This window comes from Conger conger, chromosome 10 (assembly GCF_963514075.1).
Source record: "Conger conger chromosome 10, fConCon1.1, whole genome shotgun sequence".
Taxonomy (NCBI): Eukaryota; Metazoa; Chordata; class Actinopteri; order Anguilliformes; family Congridae; genus Conger; species Conger conger.
In genome coordinates this window covers 51540094-51558061 of record NC_083769.1, presented here as the reverse complement: position 1 = coordinate 51558061, position 17968 = coordinate 51540094, and the positions used below count along the sequence as shown (strand labels likewise).

The following is a 17968-nucleotide window of genomic DNA, read 5'->3' as shown; positions in this document are numbered from 1 at the left end:
GGATGGATTTAAGTTTTCAAACTGTGAAGACTTCTAAAGTGCACATAGTGCACATAAACTTAAACTTGTGCGTCTTGGTTTACTGCATCTCACTTTACTGAGTGTGCCGCCATATGGACACACTTCTAACAGTTCTATGAACAGTCATTCTGCAGAATCCTGATGCAAGATTACATGACTTTATTAATTTGCTAAAATAGATCATTACAATGTGTGAAAACATTTCTGGGTTACAGGACACTGGATGTGCATGTGATTCTGATTCTGTTTGAATTATTTTGTCAGGTTTGGCCATCAAAAGTGTACATATAGGCTAACATACAAACAAACACACACACACACACACACACACACACACACACACACACACACACGAAACAACTTTCTCCATTTACAGCAAGGTTAAGTGAAACCTGCAGTTTTTTCCATTCCATTTACATTATGTATTTGTATATTCTTTTCAAACATATCTTAACGTGGAGAACTGTTTATTAAAAATATTGTTCAGGAGATCCCATTTAACTCAACAAATTACACAACAGAGATGGTAAACATTATACTTTTTTTAAACACTTTATATATATTTGTAACAACTGTATTGATTTCTGTTACATATTGATTGCGTATTATACTGTATATACTCAAAACCCTGTTTTCCAAAGACAATATGTGAGCACACTGTGATGTAGTCAGAGGTGGGTAACCACACAAGAAATGCTGAGGTCCAGAGTGAGATTACCAGTTCTCATTAAAAACATGGTTGACTAGATTAACTAAATTTTCCTCTAGGTAATGCAGGGATCCACAAAACCATTTTAATTAAATTAAGCAATGTGCTCTATAGTGGCTGCTGTTCATCCCAGCTCTTATTGACCCTGAAACCTCCAAGTTTGCCTCTAGGACAGTATCTCCACCAGGCGTTCTGCACATTGAAATGATCATCTCCTGTTCCATGGCAACCACACGTAAACATATCCTGCTGTATCAAAAACTATTACAATGTAGAGTTCATATGGTGCACTAAAAGATAAATCTGGTAAACAAAGTAGGACAGGTAGAAGTATATATAGTTCTGTACGAGATAGGCCAAACTTACCAGAAGGTCTGCTAATCACAACAAGAGGAAGCGGTTTTCATGTGAAAAAGATATATTTGAAGCTCGAGACCTCTTGGTCACCAGGGTGCAGCGCTGCAGCAGGGTCAGACATTCAGAGTCTTCTTCACGGTGAAAATGATGTCCTTAATCTGCGGAATGCTGTTGTCTTCCAGGATCTTGGCATACGGCATGGGAATGTCCGCTCCGGTCACACGCACAGCCGGAGCGTCCAGGTAGTTAAAAGCGGGACCTGAACACAGAGAGAAATGTTCATGACCCTCCCATGACCTCCCACATGTGCCCACTCCCACACCCCTATACACACTCATAACATCACTCCCACACCCCTATACACACTAATACCATCACTCTCACACCCCTATACACACTAATACCATCGCACCAACACTCTATACACTCACACCAACATGCTATACACACTCATACCATCACTCCCACACCATCGCACCAACACTCCCACACCCATACCATCACACCAACACTCTATACACTCACACCAACACCCCTATACACACTCATACCAACACCCCTATACACACTCATACCATCACTCCCACACCCCTATACACACTCATACCATCACTCCCACACCCCTATACACACTAATACCATCGCACCAACACTCTATACACTCACACCAACACGCTATACACACTCATACCATCACTCCCACACCCATACCATCGCACCAACACTCCCACACCCATACCATCACACCAACACTCTATACACTCACACCAACACCCCTATACACACTCATACCATCACTCCCACACCCCTATACACACTCATATCATCACACCAACACCCCTATACACTCATACCATCACTCCCACACCCCTATACACACTCATACCATCACTCCCACACCCCTATACACACTCATATCATCACACCAACACCCCTATACACACTAATACCATCACTCTCACACCCCTATACACACTAATACCATCGCACCAACACTCTATACACTCACACCAACATGCTATACACACTCATACCATCACTCCCACACCATCGCACCAACACTCCCACACCCATACCATCACACCAACACTCTATACACTCACACCAACACCCCTATACACTCACACCAACATGCTATACACACTCATACCATCACTCCCACACCATCGCACCAACACTCCCACACCCATACCATCACACCAACACTCTATACACTCACATCAACACCCCTATACACACTCATACCAACACCCCTATACACACTCATACCATCACTCCCACACCCCTATACACACTCATACCATCACTCCCACACCCCTATACACACTAATACCATCGCACCAACACTCTATACACTCACACCAACACGCTATACACACTCATACCATCACTCCCACACCCATACCATCGCACCAACACTCCCACACCCATACCATCACACCAACACTCTATACACTCACACCAACACCCCTATACACACTCATACCATCACTCCCACACCCCTATACACACTCATATCATCACACCAACACCCCTATACACTCATACCATCACTCCCACACCCCTATACACACTCATACCATCACTCCCACACCCCTATACACACTCATATCATCACACCAACACCCTATACACACTCATACCATCACACCAACACCCCTATACACACTCATACCATCACACCAACACCCCTATACACACTCATACCAACACCCCTATACACACTCATACCATCACACCAACACCCCTATACACACTCACAACATCACTCCCACACCCCTATACACACTAATACCATCACTCTCACACCCCTATACACACTAATACCATCGCACCAACACTCTATACACTCACACCAACATGCTATACACACTCATACCATCACTCCCACACCATCGCACAAACACTCCCACACCCATACCATCACACCAACACTCTATACACTCACACCAACACCCCTATACACACTCATACCAACACCCCTATACACACTCATACCATCACTCCCACACCCCTATACACACTCATACCATCACTCCCACACCCCTATACACACTAATACCATCGCACCAACACTCTATACACTCACACCAACACGCTATACACACTCATACCATCACTCCCACACCCATACCATCGCACCAACACTCCCACACCCATACCATCACACCAACACTCTATACACTCACACCAACACCCCTATACACACTCATACCAACACCCCTATACACACTCATACCATCACTCCCACACCCCTATACACACTCATATCATCACACCAACACCCCTATACACTCATACCATCACTCCCACACCCCTATACACACTCATACCATCACTCCCACACCCCTATACACACTCATATCATCACACCAACACCCCTATACACACTAATACCATCACTCTCACACCCCTATACACACTAATACCATCGCACCAACACTCTATACACTCACACCAACATGCTATACACACTCATACCATCACTCCCACACCATCGCACCAACACTCCCACACCCATACCATCACACCAACACCCCTATACACTCACACCAACATGCTATACACACTCATACCATCACTCCCACACCATCGCACCAACACTCCCACACCCATACCATCACACCAACACTCTATACACTCACACCAACACCCCTATACACACTCATACCAACACCCCTATACACACTCATACCATCACTCCCACACCCCTATACACACTCATACCATCACTCCCACACCCCTATACACACTAATACCATCGCACCAACACTCTATATACTCACACCAACACGCTATACACACTCATACCATCACTCCCACACCCATACCATCGCACCAACACTCCCACACCCATACCATCACACCAACACTCTATACACTCACACCAACACCCCTATACACACTCATACCATCACTCCCACACCCCTATACACACTCATATCATCACACCAACACCCCTATACACTCATACCATCACTCCCACACCCCTATACACACTCATACCATCACTCCCACACCCCTATACACACTCATATCATCACACCAACACCCTATACACACTCATACCATCACACCAACACCCCTATACACACTCATACCATCACACCAACACCCCTATACACACTCATACCAACACCCCTATACACACTCATACCATCACACCAACACCCCTATACACACTCATACCATCACTCCCACACCCCTATACACACTCATACCATCACACCAACATGCTATACACACTCATACCATCACACCAACACCCCTATCCCCACTCATACCATCACACCAACACCCCTATACACACTCAAACCATCACACCAACACCCCTATACACACTCATACCAACACCCCTATACACACTCATACCATCACACCAACATGCTATACACACTCATACCATCACACCAACACCCCTATACACACTCATACCATCACACCAACACCCCTATACACACTCAAACCATCACACCAACATGCTATACACACTCATACCATCACACCAACACCCCTATACACACTCATACCATCACACCAACACCCCTATACACACTCAAACCATCACACCAACACCCCTATACACACTCATACCAACACCCCTATACACACTCATACCATCACACCAACATGCTATACACACTCATACCATCACTCCCACACCCCTATACACACTAATACCATCGCACCAACACTCTATATACTCACACCAACACGCATACACACTCATACCATCACTCCCACACCCATACCATCGCACCAACACTCCCACACCCATACCATCACACCAACACTCTATACACTCACACCAACACCCCTATACACACTCATACCATCACTCCCACACCCCTATACACACTCATATCATCACACCAACACCCCTATACACTCATACCATCACTCCCACACCCCTATACACACTCATACCATCACTCCCACACCCCTATACACACTCATATCATCACACCAACACCCTATACACACTCATACCATCACACCAACACCCCTATACACACTCATACCATCACACCAACACCCCTATACACACTCATACCAACACCCCTATACACACTCATACCATCACACCAACACCCCTAGACACACTCATACCATCACTCCCACACCCCTATACACACTCATACCATCACACCAACATGCTATACACACTCATACCATCACACCAACACCCCTATCCCCACTCATACCATCACACCAACACCCCTATACACACTCAAACCATCACACCAACACCCCTATACACACTCATACCATCACACCAACATGCTATACACACTCATACCATCACACCAACACCCCTATACACACTCATACCATCACACCAACACCCCTATACACACTCAAACCATCACACCAACACCCCTATACACACTCATACCATCACTCCCACACCCCTATACACACTCATACCATCACACCAACACCCCTATACACACTCATACCATCACACCAACACCCCTATACACACTCACACCAACACCCTATACACACTCATACCATCACACCAACATGCTATACACACTCATACCATCACACCAACACCCCTATACACACTCATACCATCACACCAACACCCCTATACACACTCAAACCATCACACCAACACCCCTATACACACTCATACCAACACCCCTATACACACTCATACCATCACACCAACATGCTATACACACTCATACCATCACACCAACATCCCTATACACACTCATACCATCACTCCCACACCCCTATACACACTCATACCATCACACCAACACCCCTATACACACTCAAACCATCACACCAACACCCCTATACATACTCATACCAACACCCCTATACACACTCATACCATCACTCCCACACCCCTATACACACTCATACCATCACACCAACACCCCTATACACACTCATACCATCACACCAACACCCCTATACACACTCACACCAACACCCTATACACACTCATACCATCACTCCCACACCCCTATACACACTCATACCATCACACCAACATGCTATACACACTCATACCATCACACCAACACCCCTATACACACTCATACCATCACACCAACACCCCTATACACACTCTAACCATCACACCAACACCCCTATACACACTCATACCAACACCCCTATACACACTCATACCATCACACCAACATGCTATACACACTCATACCATCACACCAACACCCCTATACACACTCATACCATCACTCCCACACCCCTATACACACTCAAACCATCACACCAACACCCCTATACACACTCATACCAACACCCCTATACACACTCATACCATCACACCAACATGCTATACACACTCATACCATCACACCAACACCCCTATACACACTCATACCATCACTCCCACACCCCTATACACACTCATACCATCACACCAACATGCTATACACACTCATACCATCACACCAACACCCCTATCCCCACTCATACCATCACACCAACACCCCTATACACACTCAAACCATCACACCAACACCCCTATACACACTCATACCAACACCCCTATACACACTCATACCATCACACCAACATGCTATACACACTCATACCATCACACCAACACCCCTATACACACTCATACCATCACACCAACACCCCTATACACACTCAAACCATCACACCAACACCCCTATACACACTCATACCATCACTCCCACACCCCTATACACACTCATACCATCACACCAACACCCCTATACACACTCATACCATCACACCAACACCCCTATACACACTCACACCAACACCCTATACACACTCATACCATCACACCAACATGCTATACACACTCATACCATCACACCAACACCCCTATACACACTCATACCATCACACCAACACCCCTATACACACTCAAACCATCACACCAACACCCCTATACACACTCATACCAACACCCCTATACACACTCATACCATCACACCAACATGCTATACACACTCATACCATCACACCAACATCCCTATACACACTCATACCATCACTCCCACACCCCTATACACACTCATACCATCACACCAACACCCCTATACACACTCAAACCATCACACCAACACCCCTATACATACTCATACCAACACCCCTATACACACTCATACCATCACTCCCACACCCCTATACACACTCATACCATCACACCAACACCCCTATACACACTCATACCATCACACCAACACCCCTATACACACTCACACCAACACCCTATACACACTCATACCATCACTCCCACACCCCTATACACACTCATACCATCACACCAACATGCTATACACACTCATACCATCACACCAACACCCCTATACACACTCATACCATCACACCAACACCCCTATACACACTCTAACCATCACACCAACACCCCTATACACACTCATACCAACACCCCTATACACACTCATACCATCACACCAACATGCTATACACACTCATACCATCACACCAACACCCCTATACACACTCATACCATCACTCCCACACCCCTATACACACTCATACCATCACACCAACACCCTATACACACTCATACCATCACACCAACACCCCTATACACACTCAAACCATCACACCAACACCCCTATACACACTCATACCATCACTCCCACACCCCTATACACACTCATACCATCACACCAACACCCCTATACACACTCATACCATCACACCAACACCCCTATACACACTCACACCAACACCCTATACACACTCATACCATCACTCCCACACCCCTATACACACTCATACCATCACACCAACACCCCTATACACACTCATACCATCACACCAACACCCTATACACACTCATACCATCACTCCCACACCCCTATACACACTCATACCATCACACCAACACCCCTATACACACTCATACCATCACACCGACACCCCTATACACACTCAAACCATCACACCAACACCCCTATACACACTCATACCATCACTCCCACACCCCTATACACACTCATACCATCACACCAACACCCCTATACACACTCATACCATCACACCAACACCCCTATACACACTCACACCAACACCCTATACACACTCATACCATCACTCCCACACCCCTATACACACTCATACCATCACACCAACACCCCTATACACACTCATACCATCACACCAACACCCTATACACACTCATACCATCACTCCCACACCCCTATACACACTCATACCATCACACCAACACCCCTATACACACACTCATACCATCACACCGACACCCCTATACACACTCATACCATCACACCAACACCCTATACACACTCATACCATCACACCAACACCCCTATACACACTCAAACCATCACACCAACACCCCTATACACACTCATACCAACACCCCTATACACACTCATACCATCACTCCCACACCCCTATACACACTCATACCATCACACCAACACCCCTATACACACTCATACCATCACACCAACACCCCTATACACACTCACACCAACACCCTATACACACTCATACCATCACTCCCACACCCCTATACACACTCATACCATCACACCAACACCCCTATACACACTCATACCATCACACCAACACCCTATACACACTCATACCATCACTCCCACACCCCTATACACACTCATACCATCACACCAACACCCCTATACACACACTCATACCATCACACCGACACCCCTATACACACTCACACCAACACCCTATACACTCATACCATCACACCAACACCCCTATACACACTCATACCATCACACCAACACCCTATACACACTCATACCATCACTCCCACACCCCTATACACACTCATACCATCACACCAACACCCCTATACACACTCATACCATCACACCAACACCCCTATACACACTCACACCAACACCCTATACACACTCATACCATCACTCCCACACCCCTATACACACTCATACCATCACACCAACATGCTATACACACTCATACCATCACACCAACACCCCTATACACACTCATACCATCACACCAACACCCCTATACACACTCTAACCATCACACCAACACCCCTATACACACTCATACCAACACCCCTATACACACTCATACCATCACACCAACATGCTATACACACTCATACCATCACACCAACACCCCTATACACACTCATACCATCACTCCCACACCCCTATACACACTCAAACCATCACACCAACACCCCTATACACACTCATACCAACACCCCTATACACACTCATACCATCACACCAACATGCTATACACACTCATACCATCACACCAACACCCCTATACACACTCATACCATCACTCCCACACCCCTATACACACTCATACCATCACACCAACATGCTATACACACTCATACCATCACACCAACACCCCTATCCCCACTCATACCATCACACCAACACCCCTATACACACTCAAACCATCACACCAACACCCCTATACACACTCATACCAACACCCCTATACACACTCATACCATCACACCAACATGCTATACACACTCATACCATCACACCAACACCCCTATACACACTCATACCATCACACCAACACCCCTATACACACTCAAACCATCACACCAACACCCCTATACACACTCATACCATCACTCCCACACCCCTATACACACTCATACCATCACACCAACACCCCTATACACACTCATACCATCACACCAACACCCCTATACACACTCACACCAACACCCTATACACACTCATACCATCACACCAACATGCTATACACACTCATACCATCACACCAACACCCCTATACACACTCATACCATCACACCAACACCCCTATACACACTCAAACCATCACACCAACACCCCTATACACACTCATACCAACACCCCTATACACACTCATACCATCACACCAACATGCTATACACACTCATACCATCACACCAACATCCCTATACACACTCATACCATCACTCCCACACCCCTATACACACTCATACCATCACACCAACACCCCTATACACACTCAAACCATCACACCAACACCCCTATACATACTCATACCAACACCCCTATACACACTCATACCATCACTCCCACACCCCTATACACACTCATACCATCACACCAACACCCCTATACACACTCATACCATCACACCAACACCCCTATACACACTCACACCAACACCCTATACACACTCATACCATCACTCCCACACCCCTATACACACTCATACCATCACACCAACATGCTATACACACTCATACCATCACACCAACACCCCTATACACACTCATACCATCACACCAACACCCCTATACACACTCTAACCATCACACCAACACCCCTATACACACTCATACCAACACCCCTATACACACTCATACCATCACACCAACATGCTATACACACTCATACCATCACACCAACACCCCTATACACACTCATACCATCACTCCCACACCCCTATACACACTCATACCATCACACCAACACCCTATACACACTCATACCATCACACCAACACCCCTATACACACTCAAACCATCACACCAACACCCCTATACACACTCATACCATCACTCCCACACCCCTATACACACTCATACCATCACACCAACACCCCTATACACACTCATACCATCACACCAACACCCCTATACACACTCACACCAACACCCTATACACACTCATACCATCACTCCCACACCCCTATACACACTCATACCATCACACCAACACCCCTATACACACTCATACCATCACACCAACACCCTATACACACTCATACCATCACTCCCACACCCCTATACACACTCATACCATCACACCAACACCCCTATACACACTCATACCATCACACCGACACCCCTATACACACTCAAACCATCACACCAACACCCCTATACACACTCATACCATCACTCCCACACCCCTATACACACTCATACCATCACACCAACACCCCTATACACACTCATACCATCACACCAACACCCCTATACACACTCACACCAACACCCTATACACACTCATACCATCACTCCCACACCCCTATACACACTCATACCATCACACCAACACCCCTATACACACTCATACCATCACACCAACACCCTATACACACTCATACCATCACTCCCACACCCCTATACACACTCATACCATCACACCAACACCCCTATACACACACTCATACCATCACACCGACACCCCTATACACACTCATACCATCACACCAACACCCTATACACACTCATACCATCACACCAACACCCCTATACACACTCAAACCATCACACCAACACCCCTATACACACTCATACCAACACCCCTATACACACTCATACCATCACTCCCACACCCCTATACACACTCATACCATCACACCAACACCCCTATACACACTCATACCATCACACCAACACCCCTATACACACTCACACCAACACCCTATACACACTCATACCATCACTCCCACACCCCTATACACACTCATACCATCACACCAACACCCCTATACACACTCATACCATCACACCAACACCCTATACACACTCATACCATCACTCCCACACCCCTATACACACTCATACCATCACACCAACACCCCTATACACACACTCATACCATCACACCGACACCCCTATACACACTCACACCAACACCCTATACACTCATACCATCACACCAACACCCCTATACACACTCATACCATCACACCAACACCCTATACACACTCATACCATCACTCCCACACCCCTATACACACTCATACCATCACACCAACACCCCTATACACACTCATACCATCACACCAACACCCTATACACACTCACACCATCACACCAACACCCCTATACACACTCACACCAACACCCTATACACACTCATACCATCACACCAACACCCCTATACACACTCATACCATCACACCAACACCCTATACACACTCATACCATCACTCCCACACCCCTATACACACTCATACCATCACACCAACACCCCTATACACACTCATACCATCACACCAACACCCTATACACACTCACACCATCACACCAACACCCCTATACACACTCACACCAACACCCTATACACACTACGCAGTATGCGTTACCCTCCATGATTCCGGCACAGATTTCGGCCCCGACTCCGAACTGCGGCCAGCCCCCTTCCACAGTGACCAAGTGGCTGGTCTTCATCACACTGGCCTCCACCGTCTCCACATCCAGCGGTCTGATAGTGCGCAGGTTAATCACCTGAGACAGACCAATCATCATCATCTCACACAACCTGCCATCCACATTCATGAGTAACCACTTCACACTCCACTCTACACTAACCAGTACATGCTTCACACTCTACACTAACCAGTACATACTTTACACTCTGTACTAAGCAGTGCATACTTCACACTTTGTACTAAGCAGTGCATACATCACACACTGTACTAAGCAGTACGTACTTCACACACTGTACTAAGCAGTGCATACTTCACACTCTGTACTAAGCAGTGCATACATCACACACTGTACTAAGCAGTACGTACTTCACACACTGTACTAAGCAGTGCATACTTCACACTCTGTACTAAGCAGTGCATACTTCACACACTCTGTACTAAGCAGTATGTACTTCACACACTGTACTAAGCAGTGCATACTTCACACTCTGTACTAAGCAGTATGTACTTCACACACTGTACTAAGCAGTGCATACTTCACACTCTGTACTAAGCAGTACGTACTTCACACACTCTGTACTAAGCAGTGCATACTTCACACACTCTGTACTAAGCAGTACGTACTTCACACACTGTACTAAGCAGTGCATACTTCACACACTGTACTAAGCAGTATGTACTTCACACACTGTACTAAGCAGTGCATACTTCACACTCTGTACTAAGCAGTACGTACTTCACACACTGTACTAAGCAGTGCATACTTCACACTGTACTAAGCAGTACGTACTTCACACACTCTGTACTAAGCAGTGCATACTTCACACACTCTGTACTAAGCAGTACGTACTTCACACTCAATGCCCTCCTTGGCCAGCACGGTGGCGGCGTCGAGGCAGAGACTCACATGGCGGGAGTGGGACACGAGCGTGACGTGGCCCCCTGGGGGAGGAGCCGAGACCAAAACTATGTGACATCACTGGGGACCACAAAGCATCATTACAACAGCCAAGACATCAGACATCCCTGCAATACTACTGCAAATTTATGCAAGGGGCATGTTTAGCAGCACTACGATCTGCAGGACAGGGGAAATGCACAGGTATGCACAGATATGAACAGGTATGCACAGGTAACTTCACTAACCTTGCCTTTCGATTTTGGCCTTTCCGATGGGGAGGGTGAAGTCCTTGGACTGTGCTTCCTCAGACATCTCAAAGGCCACCCCATACATGAGCTCATTCTCCAAAAACACAACTACAGACAGGACACCATCAACACCTCATTCTCCAAAAACACAACTACAGACAGGACACCACCAACACCTCATTCTCCAAAAACAAAACGAGCACAAACGGGACACAATAAAACATAAATGACCAAAGCCCACATCTCAGAGTTCAGCTCATCAGTAATGAACACATTTTAACAGGCTGAAAGAACAAAATCACACCTTCAGGTGACTCCATTACTAGAGACCTTTAGCACCTGGCAACCGGGATGACAGTGTTGTTTGGATGCACAGTGTTGTTTTGATGCACAGTGCTGTTTGGATGCACAGCGGTGTTTGGATGCACAGCGGTGTTTGGATGCACAGCGGTGTTTGGATGCACAGCGGTGTTTGGATGCACAGTGCTGTTCGGATGCACAGTGCTGTTTGGATGCACAGCGGTGTTTGGATGCACAGCGGTGTTTGTTTGACCGCAGAATGGTGCGTGTACCGGGGTTGTCGTCTCTGATGGCGGCTTTGAGGAGGCCCTTGGCGTCCTCAGAGCTCCAGGGGCTGATCACCTTCAGGCCGGGGCAGTGTCCGTACCAGGCGGCGAAGCACTGCGAGTGCTGGGCGGCCACGCCCGCCGAGGAGCCGTTGGGCCCGCGGAACACCACGGGCACAGGCTGCAGACCCGCGGACATGTAGTAGGTCTTGGCGGCGGAGTTGATGACCTGGTCGATGGCTTGCATGGAGAAGTTGAAGGTCATGAACTCACAGATGGGCCTCAGCCCAGCCTGCACATTCGGACAGGTGCATTTCATCATTTCCGCTACAGTCTACAGGGGACCCATCCACCTTTTTTAAAATCAAAACGCATCCCCAATTTTGATACTAGTTTATTCAATTTGCAATTCATTAAGCCTGAGGTGTTATACAGCCAACACTGATACGTTCACCCTGTGTGTGTGTGTGTGTGTGTGTGCATGTTTATGTCCACGTTTGAGTTCACGTTTAGCAGCTAACTTACCATAGCAGCCCCAACAGCAATACCTGCAAATCCCATCTGTAAGACACGAGACCAATAAAGACCACACACCGACACCAGACACCTGGAGACACTGCAAGCAGGTAAGCCATGAACTGCATGAACCCAGCAAACACACCTCACCTCTGTAATCGGAGTGTCAATAATTCGCTTATCACCATATTTCTTCCAGAGTCCTCTGCTAACCTGGTAATAAAATATAATAATTATATTTTAACAGAGTTTAACAGAGCTCTAACCTCACTGCTGGAGCCAGCGATTTCTAAATGGTAAATGGTTGGCATTTATATAGTGCCTTTATCCAAAGCACTGTACAATTGATGCTTCTCATTCACCCATTCATACACACACTCACACACCAACGGCGATTGGCTGCCATGCCAGGCACCAACCCGCTCGTCAGGAGCATTTGGGGGTTAGGTGTCTTGCTCAGGGACACTTCGACACAGCCCGGGCGGGGGATCGAACCGGCAACCCTCCGACTGCCAGACGACTGCTCTTACTGCCTGAGCCATGTCACCCCCGTGTTTATTAAATCAATCTGCATAATTTAGCTTCTGCAAGAGGTGTGTTGACCTTGTAGGCACCGTCGTACAGAGCCACTTCCTCTCCCAGCAGGAAGACAGTCTCATCCCGCTCCAGCTCCTCGTCCATGGCCTGGTTCAGCGCATCTCTCACGGTCACCTGCAGGGGGCGGAGTGGAGCACAGCCTCATACTTTCAACACACTGATGGCAAGCAAAAAATAATAATAAAAATAACATAATTGCATGTTGCAGTTGTGCAATCATGGTGAATCCAAATGGACCCTAATTCAGTCCTCTGGGTTCAGTATTTCAAAACTTTTCATCTGGATCACAATTATCTGGATTTTGAAATCCCTCTTTTTGCTATTCCAGATCAAATTCATACTGTAGGTTTTGTCCCAGTTTTTCAAATAATTTTTCAGATAGGATCATTCTGATCCAGAGACCACAAGATCAGGATTTCACAGAATCTAGATTTGTCTTTGGATCTGTCTCTATCTGTTGGTCAGGATAATGCAGCATTTCATATACATGAGTAAACATGTTGACCAGTCCTGTTCATCTGCTTTAGTATACAATACATAGGCCAAAGTCAGTCTAATTCAATGGGCCCCATGCAAGAACATTTTTGCATTCCTAATATAAATGTATCTTAATTTATTCGAACGAAGCGGCCATTCGAGTGTGCCACGTCGCATTCAACAAACGCACCAAACCTATTATAATACAGTATATAGGGTACTGTGGGTGGGTCCATTATAATACAGTATATAGGGTACTGTGGGTGGGTCCATTATAATACAGTATATAGGGTACTGTAGGTGGGGTCCATTATAATACAGTATATAGGGTACTGTAGGTGGATCCATTATAATACAGTACATAGGGTACTGTAGGTGGGGTCCATTATAATACAGTATATAGGGTACTGTAGGTGGGTCCATTATAATACAGTATATAGGGTACTGTAGGTGGGTCCATTATAATACAGTATATAGGGTAGTGTAGGTGGGTCCATTATAATACAGTATATAGGGTACTGTGGGTGGGTCCATTATAATACAGTATATAGGGTACTGTAGGTGGGTCCATTATAATACAGTATATGGGGTACTGTACGTGGGTCCATTATAATACAGTATATAGGGTACTGTAGGTGGGTCCATTATAATACAGTATATAGGGTACTGTAGGTGGGTCCATTATAATACAGTATATAGGGTACTGTACATGGGTCCATTATAATACAGTATATAGGGTACTGTAGGTGGGTCCATTATAATACAGTATATAGGGTACTGTACGTGGGTCCATTATAATACAGTATATAGGGTACTGTAGGTGGGTCCATTATAATACAGTATATAGGGTACTGTAGGTGGGTCCATTATAATACAGTATATAGGGTACTGTACGTGGGTCCATTATAATACAGTATATAGGGTACTGTAGGTGGGGTCCATTATAATACAGTATATAGGGTACTGTAGGTGGGTTCTGTTGGATAGATGGCCAGTGGGATTAACTGCAGACACATGATACCTGAGTTCAGGTGAGCTGCACTGCGAGGCTCCTGTTTACACAACTCACATGACAGGTCGGCCCCGCTCGTAAATGTTGTTCCTAATGAAGGGGAAATTTGTTGAGAAAATTGTTGAAATGAAGGTTTCTTATCTGTTCATACGAGTGGTTCTTTCATGAGGCCCAATGTCTCACTGGATAATAAAAAATATTCATTTTAACTTACACTAATACAAAACCCTGTAACTTTAAAAAACAAAAATGTAATGCTACATCATTTTGACCAACACATAGAGACAGGTCCAAAGACTGCAAAATCTAGATTCCGTAATCTTGTGGTATCTGGATCAGAATGATCCTATCTGAAAATTCTTTGAAAAACTGGGACAAAACCAACGAGATCGATTTGTTCTGGGGTAGCAAAAAAAAAGTGATTGCAAAATCTGGATAATCCTGATCTAGATTAAACGTTTTGACACGGTGTGCCCAGGTCATAACAGGACAGAGATGCACTCAGCCAGCTTCTGGAGGGCAGGACACATCCCAGTGAATGCCACACCTGTTTGAGCAGGGTGTCTTTATAACTGCATCTCTTTATAACCTGAGAATGGACTGAGTGAACACAGAACACGCATGATGTGTCCAAAATTACACAACAGGAAAGAACAAGAGCACCAGAGCAATATGGAACGTATGTCATGTGATATATATATATATATAAAATTATATATATAACTTTTTTTGCGCCACCATACCTGCAGAAAAGGGAGTAAGTATCGAACTGAAAACATGCAATAATCAATAATTTCTGCCGAGTGACGAATACGTTTGCTATGTCATTATGACTTTCCCAAACGGCTCAGTAGGCCTACGTTAATACAACGATATTAACATCATAGTCGTCAACACGTCAATTAAAATGCTGAAGTGCATAAATGAATATAATGGACATATTGACGTTAAATCATTGCTCATCGGCAGCCGTCCACGATGAGCGTACAGTGAGCTCAAATTCTAAATTTGCTCCAGTAGCCTAAATTACCCAAACAGTAACTGCCCTGCCCTGCGAGGTGGCAACCTCCGGTGATTTACCTGTGCAGGCGCGGATGGCGTGCTGTGAATCCGTCTTCGCAGTGCCCCGACGACCGCACGCTAAAAGTCAGAGCGAGCATCAATCACCGCGCTGTTCTGACATCAAAAACAAATCATTTTTATTTGATTTTCTACATACCCGTCCCGAGTTAAGAAAGCAGGTCAGCGACGCCATTTTGGAGAGTGACGCAAAGAGACAAATAAAACTTCTGGGCCGCGAGGAACCAAGAACGAATCAGAATCCAGGGGAGAAACCGAAAGTAGGTAGTCCTCTGTGCCGTCAAAAACACCGGAAGACTGGGTGCGTACTGGAAA

General features: G+C 45.9%; 1 protein-coding gene across 1 annotated transcript; it reads right to left on the bottom strand.

Annotated features, from left to right (window-relative positions):
* Positions 1-165: 165 nt before the first annotated feature.
* LOC133139397 (pyruvate dehydrogenase E1 component subunit beta, mitochondrial-like) lies at positions 166-17966 on the bottom strand. Its single transcript, XM_061258910.1, has 10 exons — positions 17793-17966; positions 17654-17713; positions 15091-15198; positions 14638-14700; positions 14497-14532; positions 13978-14263; positions 13403-13513; positions 13107-13198; positions 12191-12332; positions 166-1346 (listed from the first exon to the last, which is right to left on the bottom strand). The coding sequence occupies exons 1-10, from the start codon at positions 17826-17828 to the stop codon at positions 1201-1203; spliced, it is 1080 nt and encodes a 359-aa protein (XP_061114894.1). The 5' UTR covers positions 17829-17966; the 3' UTR covers positions 166-1200.
* Between the last annotated feature and the right edge of the window lie 2 nt (positions 17967-17968).

Coding starts and splice junctions, on each gene's coding strand:
- LOC133139397 (XM_061258910.1), bottom strand. CDS start 17,828: ATGGCGTCGCTGACCTGCTTTCTTAACTCGGGACGG. Junction 14,533..14,637: donor TTGACACTCCGATTACAGAG/GTGAGGTGTGTT, acceptor CGTGTCTTACAG/ATGGGATTTGCAGGTATTGC. Junction 1,347..12,190: donor CTGTGCCGGAATCATGGAGG/GTAACGCATACT, acceptor CTCTGTGTTCAG/GTCCCGCTTTTAACTACCTG.